The sequence below is a fragment of the Neolamprologus multifasciatus genome, chromosome 5, assembly GCF_963576455.1.
Source record: "Neolamprologus multifasciatus chromosome 5, fNeoMul1.2, whole genome shotgun sequence".
In the NCBI taxonomy this organism is placed as follows: domain Eukaryota; kingdom Metazoa; phylum Chordata; class Actinopteri; order Cichliformes; family Cichlidae; genus Neolamprologus; species Neolamprologus multifasciatus.
In genome coordinates this window covers 13,481,073-13,501,844 of record NC_140443.1, presented here as the reverse complement: position 1 = coordinate 13,501,844, position 20,772 = coordinate 13,481,073, and the positions used below count along the sequence as shown (strand labels likewise).

Genomic DNA, 20,772 nt, shown 5'->3' with positions numbered 1-20,772 from the left:
CTGGGTGCATTTCATAGAACTTGTGGCATTAACTGTCAGTGTTGGCTGTTAATGCTGAAGTTGCTGCCAATTAAACTTTTGTTGAACAGTTTACTTTTGTTTCAGTTCATGCTGGTTAGTACAAGATAAAATAATTATTTATCTTACATAAATTAGCATTCATTTGTAACTCTTACATCTCTAATCCTGAATATTTTGCTGACATTCTATCATTTTCTATTAAAATAAACCTACCACAGAATTCTAAGTGGCTAAAACAATGAGTTCAATTGGGAATCAATATGTATTTCCCTCGACTGTAGATCAGCTGTTCGGGGATACTTACAAGAAGGTCCTTGTTTTATTGTTCAACTAAATCCAATGATATTTAATCCTGATTTTAACCATATAGCTGTCTCTTTTCAATTAAGGTTAGGATTAAAATATGTAAACATGACCGGTGAACCTGTAGTAGCATTTAGTTTTGCTGCCAAAGCTCAGGCTATTGGTGACTTCCCATGATGTGTTGAGCAAAATTTTTCTCTGCTCCACTCTTTTCAATGTATATGCCACTGTGTCATGTCATTAATTTTGTCAGTTCTGTATGCAGTTGTGTATTGTTTGTGGTCTCTCTGTGCTGCTCTTTTTTGAGCCTGATGAATGAGTGTCAGCAGGACTGACAAACTGGTGCGGAGGTCTAGCTCCGTGCTGGGATGTCCTCTGGAGTCTGTGAAGGCTGTGGGTGAGAGGAGGATGTTAGTAAAGCTGACACCCATCATGAACAACCCACATCAGCCTCTGCATGAGCCTGTTAGTGTGCTGAGCAGCTGCTTTAGTCACAGACAGAAACACCCTCGCTGCAGGAAGGAGCGCTTTCAAAGATCATTCATCCCAACAGCAGTTAGACTCTATAACTCCTCAATCATGATATCATGAGTCACTGGAGATTGAGGACATCACACACTTCATGCATAATGCACCTTTTTATATGTATGGACGTGTGCAGGTATATACATATGTATATTTAGTTAGTACGTGTGTGTGCGTGTACATTTCTATACTCATAGATATCTATTACTTACATAGTAATAGTAGTGGTTGAATGGTTACATTTATGTATTGCATGTCTTGTCTTGGTGTCTTATCTTATCTTATCTTATCTTAAACATAAATCATGATAAAAAAATGACAAAAACACAAGAAAACCCAAAATGCTGGGTCAAATGACTCATTCTTCTTCCCCACCATCACCAAGTGCTACTCACAGGGGGGTTATCTGATCATCTGCTTTTTCCCCCTTTTTTTTTCTTTTTAGAATTTCTGTAGTCAAATAAAAAAGCTTAAATTCAGTTGCTGAATTTATATTGGTATTGTGTGTTTTATACAGTGCTTTATCACAGTTACAGACACAAACAGTTACATAATATAGCCCACTGTATACACTATAGTCAGGCGTGCACATAAGTGGTCCGCAGGTGCGCATTCGTTGTCAAAATAAAAGACGCGCACCAGATAAGAAGTTGCAACGCGCGCTTGCGTACATATAAAAGGCACTGTTTTTGTCCGCTAGAGTGGGATTTTCACGGCATATTCTGCACCACATCTCTGTGCGTTCATCATTTGTTTGAAGCCAGCTCACCTCCTGCAAACACTTTTCCGAGAATACGCGCTTCTTTTGCGGTTCGGACTCCTTCTGAAATTTATTTGGAGGTGGAGGAACACCAAAGTAATTGCTTAAAGGAGCATGCTTCTTCGACATCTTTAAGAGTTCTAAACAAATGTCTGTCCTCCTCCAGAAAATCTTATGTACGCAAACGCGCGTTGCAACTTCTTATGGTGCGCGTCTTTTATTTTGACAGCGAATGTGCACCTGCGGACCACTTCTGTGCACCCCCGACTATAGTCAGTCTCTTGCTATGACCTCACAAAAAGCAAGCTAATTCTGTTTTTAACACAAAGATTGCTACATGCAAAACATCATGTAGACAACAAGACAATCTGTACCGCAATCATGTCACCTGGACTGTGGCTGTGTGAGGCCACATGTTTTTGTCCCATTGCACACTGGAGCTGTTGTGTAAGAAATGAAGATAATGACAGGAACTGTAGTTAATTATCACTAACTTGTTTTTGACACTATCTTTGACTGAATTAATGTTTCTAAGAACATAAAGAGACAAGTAACAGAAATAAGTTTTCCACCAGAGGCTAGTTAACCAGTAAAGACTCATAATCAGTGACAGATCATCCAGAAGAATGATTGCAAAATGTGCAAAATGTCCCACTTATCTCCACGTATGAGCACTTAGACATTAAATAAACACAAAATAGGTTACTGGGGAATGTTTTTGTTGTAGCATTTCCAGCAACCAAAGTGGATTTGCAGGTAAACAGGTAAACATTTTTATTCAGGCTGCAGTTCAATTAAATCGTACAGATTGTTAAAGTTTACTGCTAAAAAGATCAGCACCACTTCAATTCACTTTTTAAGTTAAATCAAGGTGTTATTATCTAAAGAAGAAACAACAAGTTTCCATAAAGAATTCCCATCAGAATCCAGCTAACTAACTGCAGGATGATTGGATGTGAAGTCCTAACTAAATGTACAACAAATGTACACAGGACACACAGGTTAACAGACACATGACTATTTACTCTTTTGGCCTACAATGTTCCTGCACCAGGACCTGGTTATAACACAACCAGCAACCTCAACGGGCAGAAATCACAACAATGCAGAAATGCTAATTACTGCAGTTTTTATAATGATCACTCGAGGCTGGCGCCAAAAGGGATAGTTGGTAGCTGATGTATCTAATAGGCTTAGCCACCACAAAATCAAATCACTGATTGATCGCCTGAATGTGTCGGTTATCTGACAGTTCATATAGTGAACTGCCACAGGTCAAAAGCTCCAGTTTTGGTGAACTAAATTCTAGTGTCTGTGTGTTGAACCCCTACAGTTTATGACTCCACATTGTCAACCAGGCATGCAAGTGTTAGATGATAATTTAGCATTTTACTCTTTCAGTGTCCAAAGCAGAATCCAAAAACAATGTTTATGCGAGCTGTGAGGGATTCACAAAAGATACCAAATGGATGTTGCATTGCAGTTATTTTTTTATTAATATTGAAGTGCAGCTTTTTTTTTCATTAAAATCACGTTCACACTCATTCTTATAAACCTGCCTTTTTCTTTTTTTTTTAAATTGTTTTATATTTTGTATTATATAAGGTTTAAGGAAAGTGTCAGTTTCGTTACCTTACAGTGAACTCAGCCATGTTTTTCAATTGGAAAAAAAGTTCTGCACCATGCACAAAAACATCTTATGTAACATAATTTTAAATAAACATAAACAGGATTGTTTGTCTGATTGTGTTGTTAGCGATTCATCTTCTTTGAGACAATGATTTATTCCGTATGTTCTGCCAGGACAAGTTATATATTATGGTTTTTCAGCAGTCTAATCTGAGGAAATAATTACCTCGAAACCACACAGAGGCATACTTTGACTGTGTGTCTCAATCTGTTTTTGTGCAAAGCTCTTATCTAATGTTCTAGACTATGGAAGCTATTTTACATCTATAAAGTGCATTATTGTGGCCTATCCATGTCCATGCTTTTAATATTATTTTAATATTATTTTTTTAAGTTTATACATGTAAGGCAATGATTGATTTTGGGTCAACCATACAATACAGCTGCACAAAAATAATGAATAACATTTAAATGGGCTTTTTTAGTACACAGCAGAAACAGACACATATACACAAGCTATTTTGTGCAAATATCAACTCTGATGTACATTGAAACTTTTGTTTTTTTCTTTGGTCTCCCTGGTTAATTAAATGTGTAAATGTGACAGATTTAAAATGCATTTCATGATGAAAAATGTTCCACATAGTTTGCTGATATGTTAAAAAAACTTTACGGTGCATATTAAATTTGCAGTCAGAGTTGTTTGTTGTTTGGTTTGTTAACTTTAAACCTGCAGCTTGCAGAGTTTTTGCATGGCATGAATAAATAAAGTTCTGCAAAGACGCAGACTGACACAAAATTTTGCCTGATGACACAAACAGAGGAGAATAGACGATGCTGTAAATGTGAAGTAAAAGTCAGCTGAGAGGAGACTGTGGATGAGCCACTAACAATCTGCTATGGAGGACTAGCTTATTGTCAGTGTTTCAACTTCACCGCAGCCACAAAAAGAAAAACAAAGAAAAGAGTTTGAAACTTTGCTTCACATCTGAACTAAGATCCACAGTTAGACTCACTGGGTTTCATGATGAAATGATGGCTAACCCTGTCACCTCCCATCAAGAAGGTTCATGAAGGTTCTGGGTTTCCCATTTAATTTTCTCTCCGCAAGCCAACAACATATTTTAGGCTCACTGATGGATGTGGGCAGATGAAGTTCACAGAATAAGGTAAATGTATATGGTAGTGAAAAGCAGTATTCAATTCATTTCAATTCAATTTTATTTATATAAAGCACCAAATCACAACAACAGTCACCTCAAGGCACTTTATATTGTAAGGTAGACCCTATAATAATACATACAGAGAAAAACCCAACAATCAAAACTCCCTATGAGCAAGCACTTTGGCGACAGTGGGAAGGAAAAACTCCCTTTTAACAGGAAGAAACCTCTGGCAGAACCAGGCTCAGGAAAAAATTGCCAGTTCCGAAAATTCACTAAGGAGTACTTACGTATTTATTTATTTATAGTCAGTGTTGGGAAGGTTACTTTTAAAATGTATTCCATTACAGAATACAGAATACATGCCCCAAAATGTATTCTGTATTCTGTAGTCCGTTACGTTACTCAATGAGAGTAACGTATTCTGAATACTTTGGATTACTTAATATATTATCATGCTGTTTACAACTACATGAATGTACTAAAGGGAAAGTAAAGGGACATCTGGCTAATACGGTGGGTTCTGTGTCGGGCTCGTAGCCGAAAACTAGCTTTACCTTGTTGTCTGGGTCAACTTTGCTAGCGAGAGACAGAGAGAGGCGTTGAAAGGCTGCTCCAACGGAACTTATTGTTTTTGGAGGAAAACATGAACACGGTGTACTGTCGAGTCTTAATAGCTTACTTACAACTGGGCTCGTCAGGCACTCTTCTTGGCTGCAGTGGTTATTATATTTACATGCTTCCAGCTCAGCTCCCGTTTTTGCTCGATGACAGCTCGTACTTTTCCTTTTTCTCCCTCCCTCGCTCACAGACACATAACGTGTATGGCAGTCCATTCTCCCTGCAGCACGGACTACACTGCCTATGATGCTACATTCTTTAGAGCTATACCGGTAGCATTCTGCTTATTAGCTTAGCACAACAACAACAAAGAGGCCTCTCTCACCCAGGAAACACGCAGAGAGAGAGCGTCACCCTGTAACCATGGCAACTGTAACGCTGCCACCTGGAACAACAAAACCCAAACAGGCCTGATCCGCCACAATATGAAACAGGGAAGTACCGCCGTGTAATCCATTTATTTCAACAAAGTAACTGTATTCTAAATACCACCTTTTTAAACGGTAACTGTAACGGAATACAGTTACTCATATTTTGTATTTTAAATACGTAACAGCGGTACATGTATTCCGTTACTCCCCAACACTGTTTATAGTGTGTCAGGGCACACTGTCCTGCTGGGAGAGGCCGATGTCAGTAGACTTCGTGTGCAATCAAATGTGGGGTGGTGGTTTGTGTCATAGTGATATTCACATTAATTGCCTTTCTAGCTAATATGTCATAATGAGGATCAGTTCTGTTCAGTTCACCTGCTGGAAGTTTTTACCTTTACCCTAGGATATGAAAAAACACGCGCGTGCAAACACACACACACACACACACACACACACACACACACACACACACACACACACACACACACACACACACACACACAGGATTTTCCCTAAAAGAAAAGATTTAGTGATCTAGATCTTCAGTATGTATCTTTATACTCCCGTGTCTTCAGTCTGCTTTGGGCTGTTACAGCATATTGAAAATATTAGGTTCTGAAAAACAGAATTAAACTTCCTTTTTTAACCACAGGATCTGTATATAAAATATAAATAACAATAAAAATATTTATCAATTGTCCAATGTTGATGGATATACCAAATAGAAAACATTAAAAATGTGATAGAAACTGAGCCAGTGACAAAAAATACAGTTACACAATGACAAGTAGCAGCATCAGAGCGGAGGTGAGGCCTTATCAGTGTTGTGTGTGTTCTTGTTTGGTGGCTGCACAGATGACACAGTGACATCACTGCTGGGCCACTCACCCTCTCTGATAGACGTCAGCAGGAATGCCTCTGCGCAGTGATTGGTCCGTGCTCACAGGGAATTCCGATGACTCTACGTTTTGCTGAGATGTCCAGTTTGCATGCAACATCTGCCCACATAACCTCCCCAGTTTCATTTGTAGACTCCATCATGAAAATTCGATTTGCTTAGATGGATGACGATAAGGTATTCAAATGCTGTGTTCTCGGTTCAAGATATCATGTTTTACAGTACGGTACTTTAAATTTCAGTTCATGCCTTCCAGGCATTGTGTTAGTCATTTCTTTAACCCTCAGACCCAAGGATGTCTTTTAAGCCTCATAATTTGTGACAGCTTTAATTCTTTTCAGTGGTCCTTTATAGTGAATTCAGTAGTTAATTTCTGCATTGACGGCATCTGTAGATGCTATCTCTCGCAACCCAGAGGGAGCAGTGTGCCTAAACACGGTGACTTGTTCCCTCCAGGTTGGGGAAAGAGGTTCATTTGATCTGGAAAGTTCATATACAGCAGCTTCTTATTTATGAATGATGAGAAGACAGAGCATGAGATGGACTCGTTGACTGGTGTGGTGTGAGGAGTAATGGGGGCTTTGGATTAGACCATAATGGTGAAGATAAAGCCAGCATTCAATTTATCATTTGATCTGCACTGGGCACTTTATTAAGTACGTCTGTTAAACTCATCATTAACTCAAGTGTCTAATCAGCCATTGACATGGCAGCAACTCATTGCATTTCGACATGGTTAAGATGATCCGCTGAAGTTCAAATTGAGCATCAGAATAAGGAAGAAAAATGATTTAAGTGACTTTGAACTTGGCATAGTTGTTGGTGTCAGATGGGCTCGTCTGAGTGTTTCAGAAATTGCTGAGCTGCTATGATTTCCCCACACAGCCAACTCTAGAATTTACAGAGAATGATCTGAAGATGAGAAAATATCCGGTGAGCAGCAGATCTATGGATGAAAATACTTCATATGTCAGAGGAGAATGGTCTTTGAGCTGATAGGAAGGCAACAGTAACTCAATAACCACTTGTAAAAACCAGGATACACAGAAGAGCATCTCCACACCTCGACATCGACATCAGACCTTGTAGCAAATAAGCTACAGCAGCAGGAGACCACATCACACCACTCTTGTCAGCTACAAGTAGTAAATTGTGTCAGACTGAGCAAAGCTGGACAACAGATGAATGGAAAAAGGCTGAAAATATCAACTTAATTTTATGAACAGCATCCAGATCATTTAATAAGCTACATTAGTCTTTTGAACATAAATGGCTCAATGAGAGGATGCCAAGGCAAAATTGACAACTTGAACTCCCTTCTGCTAAATTCTGCACACAGATTTTAAAGTTTATTTTTTGAGGTGTTAAAGTGCCTAAATAAGTTCAAATAAGTTGGTATAAGAATATAGTGCAGCTTTTTCCACCCTCGTCCGACAAGGTGTACCACAGGGAAAAAAAGAAAAAACACAGGAGAAAGATCAAAAATACATTTATGCCACCTGTCAGAAATTGATCTTTGATGGGTTTTTTTTTTTTAAATGACTTGCTATAAACGACGAAAGAAGAAAGGAGAAAATAGTTTTGTGAATTCACTCAAATGATCCTTACATAATCCCTGAAATGACTTTCAGTAATCAACCCTCATTTCTTCATCACCTCATTCATTGTTCCATCTCCATTTTACGATGCATCCGTAACTCATTCAACCTTTTTCTGCTCTTGTAGGCCATAAAACAAACTGAAGAGCGTTTGTTCAGTAGGCTGACTGCCAAGTGTGTAGCAAGACAGATAGTAGAAAGAGAAAGAGAGATAGGAGAATGGATGACCCTGCAGTATGAGGTGAGAGCTGATGTAGAAACTTGGCAGGAACAGAAAAGAGTGTAATCTAGTGTAAGTTGTTGAGTCATTGGAATCTGTTCGATAACTGGTTCAGGTTCATCTGGCTGGAAGTCATTCAATGATCAAGAGGTTGACAGCTGACAGCCACAGATCAAAGGGCAGAGCTGAGCCTTTAATGTCGACTGTGACAAGTTTAGTGCATTTTCAAGTTTACCCTCATTTTAGCCTCACCCAATCAAGTCTCAAGTCCCCCTGTGCATCTAAGTTAGGCTTTAAAACAACAAGACCAAGTGGGTCTTAATTAAATTCAGATAAATTCAAGCATCAAATTAGTCTAGGTTATTGTATTTGGCCCTGAAATCCTAGAAACATGGTGTCCAACCAAATGCTCACCCTAGATGACAACTGTGAGGAATATTTTCTCATCAGTTTTGACCAGGATATGTCCTCCAAGGAAATATGTAAGACTGCTTTCTATCATTAGAGCAATGTTCCGAAACTTAGTAACATCCTGTCCAAGAGTGACATTGGAAAATTGATCCATGCATTTGTCACTTCAAGGCTGGACAATTGTAACCCCTTCCTATCTTGCTGTTCTAAAAGCCTTCAGTTAATACAGAATGCCACAAGAGTACTAACAGGGCCTAACAGAAATGAATGCAGATTTAAGGTGCTTCTGCAGTGGTTTCACATTACACAATTTAAATACAATTTTTTTTTAAATGTTTTATCCAAACATGTACAGATGAAGCATGTAAATACAGATATGTTCATGTCAAGTCTCACAGTTTTTGAGATCAAGTCTCTAAGCATGTCTTACTTGTAGACAAGCGTTTCTGAATGTGTGTTATTGCTACTTGTATTACATCAATGTCTGAATAATTGATGACATTGTAAATAATTACAAATGTTTATAGTCTAACCATGCATGGTGGATGCCTTAAAACTGCATTCTTTCTATTGGTCAGCAAGGATCACTTTTCAGGTTGCAAAAAGATATTCAGTTGTGCAAATCGTCCCCTAAGATATTGATAAGTTAATGGTCTCAGTCACAATGACCATGTGGTTTATTATTTAGAGAAGTAACATAAAGCAGGGTATGTTTTAGGGTGTGTTCATGTGATTGAAAAGTATTTCACATCACATTTGGTTTTAAAACATCAAGATGGCAATGACAAAAATGTTCATTTTGAGCCTTCAAGTTCATTTAGGGGCTCAAGTTAATTTGAGGAACGAATGCATATTTTGTTTGTTTACTTGTTTTGGGCAGCACGTTGGAACGGTGGTTAGCACTGTTGCCGCACAGCAAGAAGGTCCTGAGTTCAATTCCACCATCAGGCCGGGTCTTTCTGTGTGGAGTTTGCATGTTCTCCCCGTGTTTGCGTGGGTTCCCTCCGGGTACTCCGGCTTCCTCCCACCGTCCAAAGACATGCAGCTTGTGGGGATAGGTTAATTGGAAAATCCAAATTGCCACTAGGTGTGAATGTGCGAGTGAATGTGAGTGTGAATGGTTGTCTGTCCCTGTGTGTTGGCCCTGCGACAGACTGGCGACCTGTCCAGGGTGTACCCTGCCTCTTGCCCTATGACAGCTGGGATAGGCTCCAGCGCCCCCCGCGACCCTGAAAAGGATAAGCGGAAGCGAATGGATGGATGGATACTTGTTTTGTCATGTTTTTGTTTTCTTTATAATGGAGAGTGCAAAAGGCCCGTCGGAGCCACCTCAACAGGCAAGGTGGTCTTCCGCAGGGAATTCTCATCCGCCATCAGGCCTTCCTGGCTTTGGTGATCCTGACACTGGTACTTTTCTTTTTAAAAACTGAAAACAGACAAACACATTTCCAGCCAAAACATATTTTCACAGTGCCATCATGCAGCAGACACAGCATGTTCAGAGTATCTCACATTTTTACTAAAATGCAAAGTCCAAAAAATAACATTTTTATAAAAAATCTGACACACTTCCTCCTTTCTGTGCTTTCATGTATTTTCAACAAATACAAACAACACAATCAAAAGGCCTGAGTCTTCCTGGTGGACCAGATCAGTGAACACTGACCCCTTAAACACTAATAACTAGAGATAAAGTAAATCTAACAATCATAACCATGATGTGGCCATTGAGCCTTGAACTCTAATTCAAGTGCGCCATCTGCTGGATACATATTTACAGCAGCTTAACTCTGCAGATGAAAATAAAATGTATTTCAAGAGTCACACAACATTTAAAAGTTATGATAATTGTTTTGCTAATTTGTATGCCACATAATGACAGTAGGATCATATTTGAGTTTAAATATCACAAAACCAATCATTCATGTTGCCCAGTACCTTCTGTCAGATCAATGCTTCAGCCTGAATCAAAGTACAGTCAACAGATCTGCTGCATGATGCTATCACATCAGCATGGAACAGGAGCTAATCTAAGGGATGTTCCCAGCAGCTTTTTGAAATGTGCATACAAACCAAATCTTGTATGTGTACAAAGTGTCTGTGCATGTGTATGTGCGTGTGTGTGTGTCTGTGTGGTGGATGAATGAATGTGTGTCAAAGGCTCCTTTCTTGCAAAAACAAAAAAAAAAAGCAAAGCCTCCAACAATTACTAAATACAAAATAAATAAGCAGAGGAGACTCGGGTGAATTTATAAAACTTTTTATTTGTTTTTTTAAATCGAAGGCTAACTGAAATGTGTCTGATTCATGTTCTGTGACAACAACAATAAACCATTGTCTTGTGTTTGTAACAGAAAAGAAAATAACAACATAGCAAACCCAGCAACACATAGACCATCCAATATAAATTAAAATAAACTGTCTTAATACACAAATAAGCAGTTATTATCACTGAGAATAAGCAGGCCTCTATATAAGTGCACGAGCCATGCTGTGACAGATAACAGATTGAAGTTAAACCCTCAGCTCCATGTTCATTCTTTTTATGAACCCGGTGCTAAGTTTGAGTGATGGGAAACCCAGCATTGCAGAGAACAGATCAGAGTTCCCACATTTTCATCTGACATCTGGTCCTGAGTGAAGATTTCACTCCAAAGCTGCTGATTACTTGTGTGCAGTTTTACTTCCCTGGACACAATCGCAGCATTTTATCATGCTTTTCTAAAACATCTGGACCAGCTGCATGTAGGAATCCTTACCAGAACAAACTGGTCTATTGTACAAGCCCCACAGTTTACATGCTTGCAGGATAAAACTCAAGGACAGGTGGAAGACTTCTACAATAGTCACTGCGGTGTAGGATACAGAGGCTTATTTAAATATGAACACATAACATAACTGCGAACAAGAGTGCTTTTGTATACTTTTTCTTCGGCATTGTCAGAGGAAAGGCGCCACACAGCGCTGATTAAAAGAGCAGAGCAAGCAGAGAAAAATGCGATAATACAGAAATATGAAGGGAGAAAATGGTTTGCTTGTATGCCGTCCGCCAGTCTACTTGTGTTACTTAAATCATCCTTTCTTTTAAAACTGATCAAACATGTAGCAAAAACTGGAGGAAAAAAAAAAGATTTTTCCCCAAAATTGAAAACAAAAAGTTCAAGCTTGACTGAACGTTTTTTTCTTTACAGTGGTTTCGTCTTTGGAGATGTCTTAAATAATGTCACATATGAATCTGGACTGTGTGGTGTGTGATTCTTTGCAAGCAGTCAGAAATGTTAAAAGCAAATACTGCGTCTCATTAAATTTCTGAAGAAAAACATTAATTTCAGCTGTTTTTAGTTATAGTTCCAAACATATAGAGCAGCAATAGCAACAGTAATGTGAAAGACACTTTTCTGTTTGTTTTCACAAATTGAGCATCTAATATCGTGATTATGGAAGTCCAGCTTTACCAGGAAAAAGAAAAGGGAAGAGAAGTTGGAATGATAACATAAAAACAATAGAAGCAACCACACAGGATTTGCAGATATCCACTTTTCCACATGTTATTTTTTTTGTAGTATTTTAAGGACTTTTGGTCCATTTTAGCTTAGAAACACTGAATGTTTTTTTTCTCCCTCCATTTTTTTTTCTTGGCCTGACTGGGCTCCCATACGTCACGGCTGTAACGTGTTAAGATTTTGTGCTGTCTGAGGTTTTGCGTTGAAAGGCAACAGTAAAGGATTTTTTTAAGTGTAAGTCTCCGATCATGCTGGACACCAGAAGGCACACATCTAGACGCTGGGTCGAGTAAGGAGACGCAATGATTAGTGGGTTACGAGGACTAGGTGCTTACATGAAGATTTATACTTGAACTTATAAGTGCGTGATACAAATGTGCTCAAAAGGGTTCCAATAAAAGGGAACTTTAGCTAGCTTTAACATAAGCTCATCTCAAGTGATGTTGATGGGGATCTGTGGCGTCGATCCCCGCACCAATCGCACCGGTTTGCTCTTCAGACAGCTGCACACTGACAACTTTAAACTGTAAAAAAGGGCACTTAAAAGCAGAAGTACATTTTCTTATATTTACACATCCTCCCCAGAAATCTGCAGTGTTTGTGTGTTAGGTAGTTTTACACTCTCAATGTTTACAAAATGAAAAAAACAAACAAACACATTTTTTAATGATATGAACTTTTGAATTGAAGTTAAATCTTTTTGTTCTCAAGTGAATAAACATCATCAGCAACAACAACAACAGCAACAACAATAAAAAAAAAACTGACATTTAGCACACTACGTTAAAATATGACTAATATCATCAAAAAGGCAAATAGTAGGTGTATTGCAACGATCTTTGCGGTGTCACTACCAAAAACATCTATCTTCGTCATCATCATCACCAACAACAACAATCTCATCACCATCATCTATTCATCGTCATCATCTGAGACAGTGTGGCCTGGGATGATTGACAGCCCGAACTAGCCACTCACATTTTGCCCGTCTCAGCGCAGGCAGGCACACTTGTACGACATAGCAACAATAACAAACAATGAACGTTTCCAAGGAGACTCAAAGACCGCTGACCCAGCGGCAGCGAGGGCCGGTTCTGAAAGGAGCTCTGTCATTGGACAGCGGCCATCTCTAGGGAACAGGAAGAGCTCGTTCAGACAGGAAGAGGGAGAGGGAGGGGAGAGGCAATCAAGGTGTGTGAAATAAATGTTTTTGCTACCTTGTGTGGTCCGCAATAACAAAAACCTCAGTGTGTGTGCGTGTGTGTTTATTGTGTGTGTGTGAGGCGTTTGGTTCTTCAGTGAGTTTGTTTAGTCTGCTCTGTGTGTGCCTTTATGTGTTTAGTTTTTGTCTAGACAGCTGGAGGTCTTTCACAGGGCAGGTGGGTGTACATTAACTGCACACACGCACACACACACAGTGATCTCCTAACACTTTCAGTATCTCCACGATGGATTAAAGCAACAAAAAATATGTGATCTGAGCACTGATTGGTTTAATATGTCTCTTTTATGTGACTCAAATCGAACTGAATTTTAAAAAGAAACATAAATAAATAGAATTGAGAGTTAAAGAAAAGCTCACAAACACTGGTGAACAAGTACAACTGCATGTAAACACACCAGTCTTTAGGTATAGGCAGCGCTAGGTATTAGCAGCTGTGTATAAATGTGTGATCTGTTCTTCCTGTCAGCCTCCAAATGACTTTTCCCTCTTTCTCCTCCTGTCTTATTTTTTGTATTGTCAGCCAGCCCGGGTTTTCCCCTGAAATAAGAGATTGATTCTACACATTTTCCAACTTCCTCATACATTTTTTAAGCTCCTATCACTAATATTTGTGGTCAGAGCCTGTCCAGCCTTCTCATACCCGCTGCAAGCCCTCTGGTGCAGGAAAGGAAACCATTTAAGGAAACAACTCTGTTCAAAAACACTTATGAAAGAGAAAAATAGTTCAAAGTACCTTAGGACTGAGAACCAGGCTGCTAACCTCATTACAAGATCAAAGATTATTATTATTATTATTACAATAATTTTTTTTAAATGAGCCGATCATATTTCTTTTGGGGCAGTAGATTTGTTAATTTATATAATTTTTTTTTCTTTAAGTGATCTATATTAAATGAAATGCAGCAGAGGAACAATACAGAGAGCTACAGTATTTAAAGATGACGGGAGGGCGAATCTTTTTTCTCACGTTTTGAGAGGTATTCAGTGTTTTCAGGTTTTAACTCTAAAATATAAGCATCTGTAAATCCCAGATCCTTGATGGATTTTTAAAAGTAGTTCGCTGAGTAATGCTACAAGATGTTTTGAAGATCTTTCTGATATCATCAAAGACTTTTCTAACCAGCTAGAAGAGTCTTTTCAATCTGTTTTATGATTTGAAATGTTATAGTTTGCTATAGAACACAAGACTGCACCATTGCGATGATAAAATGACGAGAAACAAGACTAGCATAAACACATCCAAATGTGTTTATGCTAGTCTTGTTTCTCATCATTTTATCATCGCAATGATGCAGTCTTGTGTTCTATAGCAAACTATAACATTTCAAATGTTATTTGAAATGTTATAGTTTCAAGCTGTAAACGTTTAGTTTGTATCCAGCAACTTAAAATAAGAGTTTACATTAATATCAAATTTACACAGTTTTCTATGGGGATTTTTTTGTGAGACACTCATTTTTGAAGTTTTTGGATGCAGAAATGTCACCGTTCTATTTCATGGAATAGAACTGAATGGCATTTACTATGAAGAGCTCAAAGCACCAAAAATTACATTTGAAATATTCTGCAGCAATGCCTCTTTCAAAAATTGTGAAGCTGTTAATCAAAAAACATCCACCAACATTTTTGTGAGCAGTTTCATGTAGGAAATATCTTCTTCAAACCAAAAGACACCCTCGCACCTGTGCAGCTACCTGATATTACAGGTCAAATGAGGGACATCCATTCAATCTCCCACCAGCAAGAGCCTTTCATCACACGCACATGGTTGCTTTCTTCTGCACATGAACATTTTTCAAAATTGCAGTTCCTGCATGAAATGGCTCACTGTAAGGTTTGTGGATTTTTTTATTTTTTATATTTTGAATAAACAGGTCACAATTTCTGGAAAGAGAAACTGCTGCCGTCTTTTTCACATTTTGGCATTTTAAACGCCCCAAGCAGAAATTTTCATTTACTTACATTATATTAAAGAGAACACAGGCATCGCTGTAGCTGATTTCTCCAGAACTGGGCAATTCACACACCAGTTCAACACAATCCAGTTGGATAGGAATGAGTACAAAAAAATTTGAAAAATACATAAATTTACCTTTGGGCCAAACTGTCCCTGTAAACAAGGTTTATACTGGGGAACAAGTTCAACAGATTGAATTCTTTTTATCACGATAGTTGATAGATGCTGCTTTGACTCATCATGGAAGGAAAGTACAGACAAAAAATTAAAGATTCACCATATGAGATTATAAAATGTCTTTTTTTAGCCTTCAGACTTTGTCTCTCAGGAGATTTGGCTACAGTTTGGTTCAGTCCCTGAAGAGGGCGCTGTTGCATAAAGGCTGGACACTAGAGGGCGCTGATTTTGTCTGGATCAAGCAGCAGCTTTAAATACAAAAACTACAAATACTGATCAAGTAGCTCAGTCAGCTACCTAATGCAACTCTATTAATTCTGCACTCTTAATGAGATGACACAAGACGGGCTGCTATTAACACTCGTGCCACTTTTCAACACTTCAGTGTGTCTAGTTTCAACAACCAGCCTTGTGCTGCATTCAACACTCAAAGAGTTTGAGTCCAAAGCTTAAAAGAATGAGTTTACAATCATTATAATAAATTCTCCTAATTATAGAATATATTTGTTAAAGTATATGTTCAGCTGGTTTTATGGAGACCTGTAGAAGGATAGTTGAGGATTTAAAGTCCGTATGTCTTAAAGTTCTTAAATCTCAAAATGATAAATAAAGTTGTTTTTTAATCCAGTAAATGCTAAAAGCTTTGGTCCACAACTCTTTGCATCTCTTTAAAAGTGCATCACTAGTGGTTGGAGAATCTAAATCTGAATCTAAAAACCTAAAAGGTTCTACCGTTGTGTTTAAGCTTTATTGGTTGGTTGGCCGGCGCTGGCTGACAGAAGATTGTTGCCTCATTCCTGGTGCAATAAAGTGCTCAGAGTGGCCTGCAAGAGAGAAAAACTTAGAGAGCAGATTGTATACATGGGTTGAAAACGTGGGAGAGATTCTATAATTCAAAGGAACCAGAGGTACGTGACCAGAAAATTTGGTCTTTTGGGTGCATGGGTGACCAAAGTGGTGCACAGTCAGTGCATCAGATATTCAGGACCTGCTGGGCGACTGGCTTCCTTCCTGAGTAATACACTACAAGGGGGGTGTCATTGGTTTGTTTTCTCTCTTCTCATCCAATGAATAAAAATATCTGACATTCAAATAAAATAACAGGATTAAAAACTAAGTCTAAGTCTACGACATCCTACTCTACTTAACATCTATTGTTACATTAGACTGTCTCGATTAGTCCAGACATTTGTTGTGTCTGGTTAACATGAATAAACCCTAATGTGCTAATGTGCTAGTAATAGCCAGCTTTGGGATTGGCTAATGATTCGGCCAATAGGATGAGAGAGAGTTAAGACTTTCTGATTGGACCCAGAGGTTGGATGCTGACTTGTGGCTGGCTCGCGGGACTTGGACATTTGCATAAACCAACAATTATTTGTTCATTTGTATCAATGGTACAGTAACGGTTAATCCGAGTCCGTTGGGCCAAAGTCAGGACCTCCCCTTACTTTTATCATGATAGCAGCTGCTGTGCACCGCTCGGTCTGAGCCTCACTCACCATGTTCTTGCTTCTCTCTTGTTTTTATGCCGCAATAGACAGAGCTCCTTCAAAATAAAAGTCCCAAAAACGTTCCATTGGCGCATACTAAAAAATAGTGCAATTCTTTTCAGCAATTATATAAATAACTTTAAATTCGTGCTTTTCACTCAGGTTTGCATACATGTGTGTGTATATATGCTCCATGTGTGACGTACATACACGTCAACATGTACGTTGCAAAAGGTGAAAAGTTGGCACCCCAACCGATTACTGATGTTTGTATCTTTTTTTTCTAAAACTAGACAAGAAATTTAAAAAAAAAAAAAACGCTAAACAAAAGCAACACAAAAAATGTACTCATAGGAATCCATCAAGTATAGAAAAATACCCAAACTTTCCCTACTTTCTGTCTCTTTTCGATCATATTGCGGATTATTCTTTTTCTGCGGTGAACAGTCTTGAACTTTGTGCAAGCGTTCTTTAAAAAAAAGAACATACTTTTTTTTAAAAAGAAAAAAAAAGAAACAAGCATTTCAGTGGCAACTCCTGCATCGCTTAGGAAATGTAAGGCAGAACTTTTAGCCTTGTGCTACAACTCGCGGAATAAACGAGTGTGCTAAAATGTCCCAGCGATGTGGCTAAAGCCTGGTGCAGAAGTGGAGTTTTGAATATGGACTAAATGGACACAAGCAGCGTGGTGGTGGGGGATTATCACATTTAAAAAAAAAAGAAATCCTACAAATGGAAGAACCAAGAAGATTGTAACATTTCGCCATTTGCTTGGATAGGAATTTTCATGGATGTGTGAATAAGATAAAGAAAAAGTTCAACGGAAAAAAACAGACCAAGTAAATATTCATTGTGAAAGGTGATTACGCAGATCAGTCTGACAGAAGAGAGATGAGGAGGACTTGTTAAGGGAAAGAATCATCTGCTTCCATCTCATTCCCTTCTAAATCTTCCTCTCTTTTCTGACATCAATGGTTCATCAGAAGACATGAAGCAGGAAGCTGCAGAACAGGATGTACCAGATGTTCATGCGACTGTGCTCTGCAGGAGCAATGTGGTTCTGGGTTATCTTACCCAGAAAAGCCAGTGGGGAAACTGTAAAACTGACCTGCAACAACTAAAACTAACCAGCTCTTAAACCCTTCAGAGTGGATTTTAACAACTTCGTGATTTTTCATCATTCTCCACTGGCCATTACTCCAGTGGTAGGCAGATGTAATCCCGGTTTTCTCACTGGAAGCAGAGAGCAGCACTGTCACACCTGCTGGGGTTTCTGGGATTTCTCCTTTGTATTCCTTGTGTTCCTGTTGTCCACGCTTCCTTGCTGTTGATGCGGAGGTCGGAGCAGGCCTTGTATGAGCGAGGCAGGTGGTGCTTGTGAGGATATCACAGTCCGATTGTTATGGCTGGAGGTTACAGATGTTGGGTGGTAGTAGTGCCCAATCACCTCGCTGTAGGTTGGAGGAGCTCCTTCCACTCGAGAGCCCTGCTTCTGATGCCTGGACAAAGCCTCCTGGGCTTCCAACACACTGATGCCTGAATGGACACTTGGAGGGGGGGCCTGCAGTCTGAGAGCAAAATAAATGAATGAATAAATAACACCGATGAAGACAAGATGATGGCAGATAAAAAATGATTTGTTGTAGGTTTTCAGCTAATCGAATTTCTGCATTTAAAACCTTACAATGCATCATAATTACAGAAAATGAAACAGAATTAAACATTAGGCTGTGAAGTGAGGATGTCTAAAGCTCTTAGTCTCTTTTTTCACTTACACTCCATTTCTCCTTTACTGTGCAGTACATCTAGTCACAGTTAGTACAAAGAACATAAACATTTCGATGACGCCTTTTATAAGCTGGATAAGTCTCTGATAAAAATCCTTAACACAAGAATTAGTCAACACAACGACAAGTGAGTGATCCAAAACACAATAACGGACCACAGACTTGCTTATTGTTACCTGGCCTGCAGACAGGAGTTGGATGGATCGAGAGGGTGGGAGTCGAATACTGTTCGGTTGGGTGGCGCTCTGACCGACTCGCGGTTCAGCTCCATCTGCTGCTCGGGGTCTCTGAGCTGCAGGGTGCAGGGCCCCTGGTACGGCGGGGGCTCCTCTCCATCTGAGAGGGAGATGGTGGGGGGAAGATCGATGAGGCTCTGAGGCAGGTAGGGATAAGTTGGCTGAAAGCGACTCGGGGCGTATGTGTGCTGGAAGCGCTGGGGCTGCAGCGGAGGCTGGGAGTGGCTGTGCTGTACTTCCCGCTGTATATAGGATGAGCCCCCTCTCTCCGGGGGGTGGGTGTTATACACCTGGTGCTGTGTGAGGAGAGATATTTAATTACTGCTGTGCCTCTAACTAATGTTGGTTTAAATGAATTTTGTACTAAATCAAACTCGAAGACCACCACTGGTTGAAGCAGAACTCACCTCATTTAGACCACTGTTTGTGCCTGTTCCCTCAGAGGACCACAGACTTCCCTCCTGTGTGCAAAAAAGTCAATTTATGTAATTAAATAATAAAAATAATTCTTAATTTTTTCGCAGTTTGCATCTCTATTAGCAAAGAACAGCAGTAAGTAAAATAAAATGTGGAGAAGAAGAGCATGAGAATGTCTGCATGGTGTAAACACTCAGTAGGCAGGGAAGCAGGTCTTGTGGTTTGCGCATTAGCCACTCATCTGCTAGCTGACCTCAAACCACATTTAGCACTATTTAAAAGTATAATTTATTCATCTGATTTGTAATAGTTCAAATTTCAATAAAATTGAGCTGGTTAAGACATAGATACTAGAACGGGAATATAAACTGCTGCTAATAATGATTTCAACACTGCTGTGTAATTTTTAGAGATGAGTGGTTGTAACTTCCTGTCATATATTAGTTCTTGTTTTAAACACTGTCACAAAGACTTTCCACTGCGATCGCCTTTCCCCAAACATAGAACATGAGACTTGGTACTGATACACTTCTTATTGTTTGCTCAAACTTTACTGGGTGGACGGATGGATGAGTGCGTGTTATTTATTAGAGGACTCTGTTTGTTTATATAAACCTGTCTGTGCAAAGGTGTGAAGCTAACTATGATCCCTGCTATTAAAGTATTTTTAAATCTAGGTTATACTGCCTAATACTGTCTTCTCCAGTAAAATGTTGTACCTTTTACCGTGTTTGACCTTTTCCTACAGTTAATATATGAGCTGTATTGTGTAATGTATGTGCATAATTTGACACTGTAAGCTTCACATTCAGTTAACAAAGTATAATTTTTTTCTGTGCTCATTTAAAATCAGCAGCACATATAGTTTGGTACAACATTGCCTGACACAAGTATGACTTAAAACGTTGAAATTAAGAGTATACATGAATCTATAATGGACTGAACAATACTTTGAGCTCAAGCTGATTTTTAGAGGGTGTCTCGATGCCTTCGGTGTCACCGCTTGTAGTGAGGAGAAGACAAAAGTAGTTCTTTGCTTCTTTAAAAAAAGGTCTGAGAGGAACTTTTCCAACTTTTGTAAAAAAAAAAAATATATATGCTCTCTCTGGTGACAGTTTTCTTGCCTGCTTGCCTGGCTGCATGTGTGTCACCATGTCTGTTTGCTAATCCAAATTAACTAGGACACTATGACTCCCCTGAGCTTATAAGGAGCTCTATGTGTGTGTGTGTGTGTGTGTGTGTGTGTGTGTGTGTGCATGTTTGTGCTTCATTCTTTACTCATATTTTAAACTGAAACTGAAGCCACACAGATACACACACAGACAGTGATTCAGTGGAAGGTGATTCAGGCAGCACTAGTGAAGTCATATGTTTGAGGAAGCCTCAGGTGTAAGTCGGTGCGTGTTCTTCAAATAGACATCGGCAAGTCGCCATGGCCGTTAATGAAGAAATGA

The 20,772-nt window shown here is 39.1% G+C and overlaps 1 protein-coding gene across 2 annotated transcripts in view; it reads right to left on the bottom strand.

The window, feature by feature from the left end:
- Nucleotides 1-10,767: 10,767 nt before the first annotated feature.
- The window catches only part of pmepa1 (prostate transmembrane protein, androgen induced 1), a 40,400-nt gene continuing 30,395 nt past the window's right edge, over nucleotides 10,768-20,772 (bottom strand). For both annotated transcript variants that reach the window (XM_085158743.1, XM_085158744.1), the window contains 3 exons: nucleotides 19,309-19,362; nucleotides 18,842-19,197; nucleotides 10,768-18,446 (listed from right to left, as the gene is read on the bottom strand). In XM_085158743.1, the coding sequence (XP_085014869.1) occupies nucleotides 18,134-18,446; nucleotides 18,842-19,197; nucleotides 19,309-19,362 (723 nt within the window). In that variant the 3' untranslated portion in view covers nucleotides 10,768-18,133. The remainder of the gene's footprint in view (nucleotides 18,447-18,841; nucleotides 19,198-19,308; nucleotides 19,363-20,772) is intronic.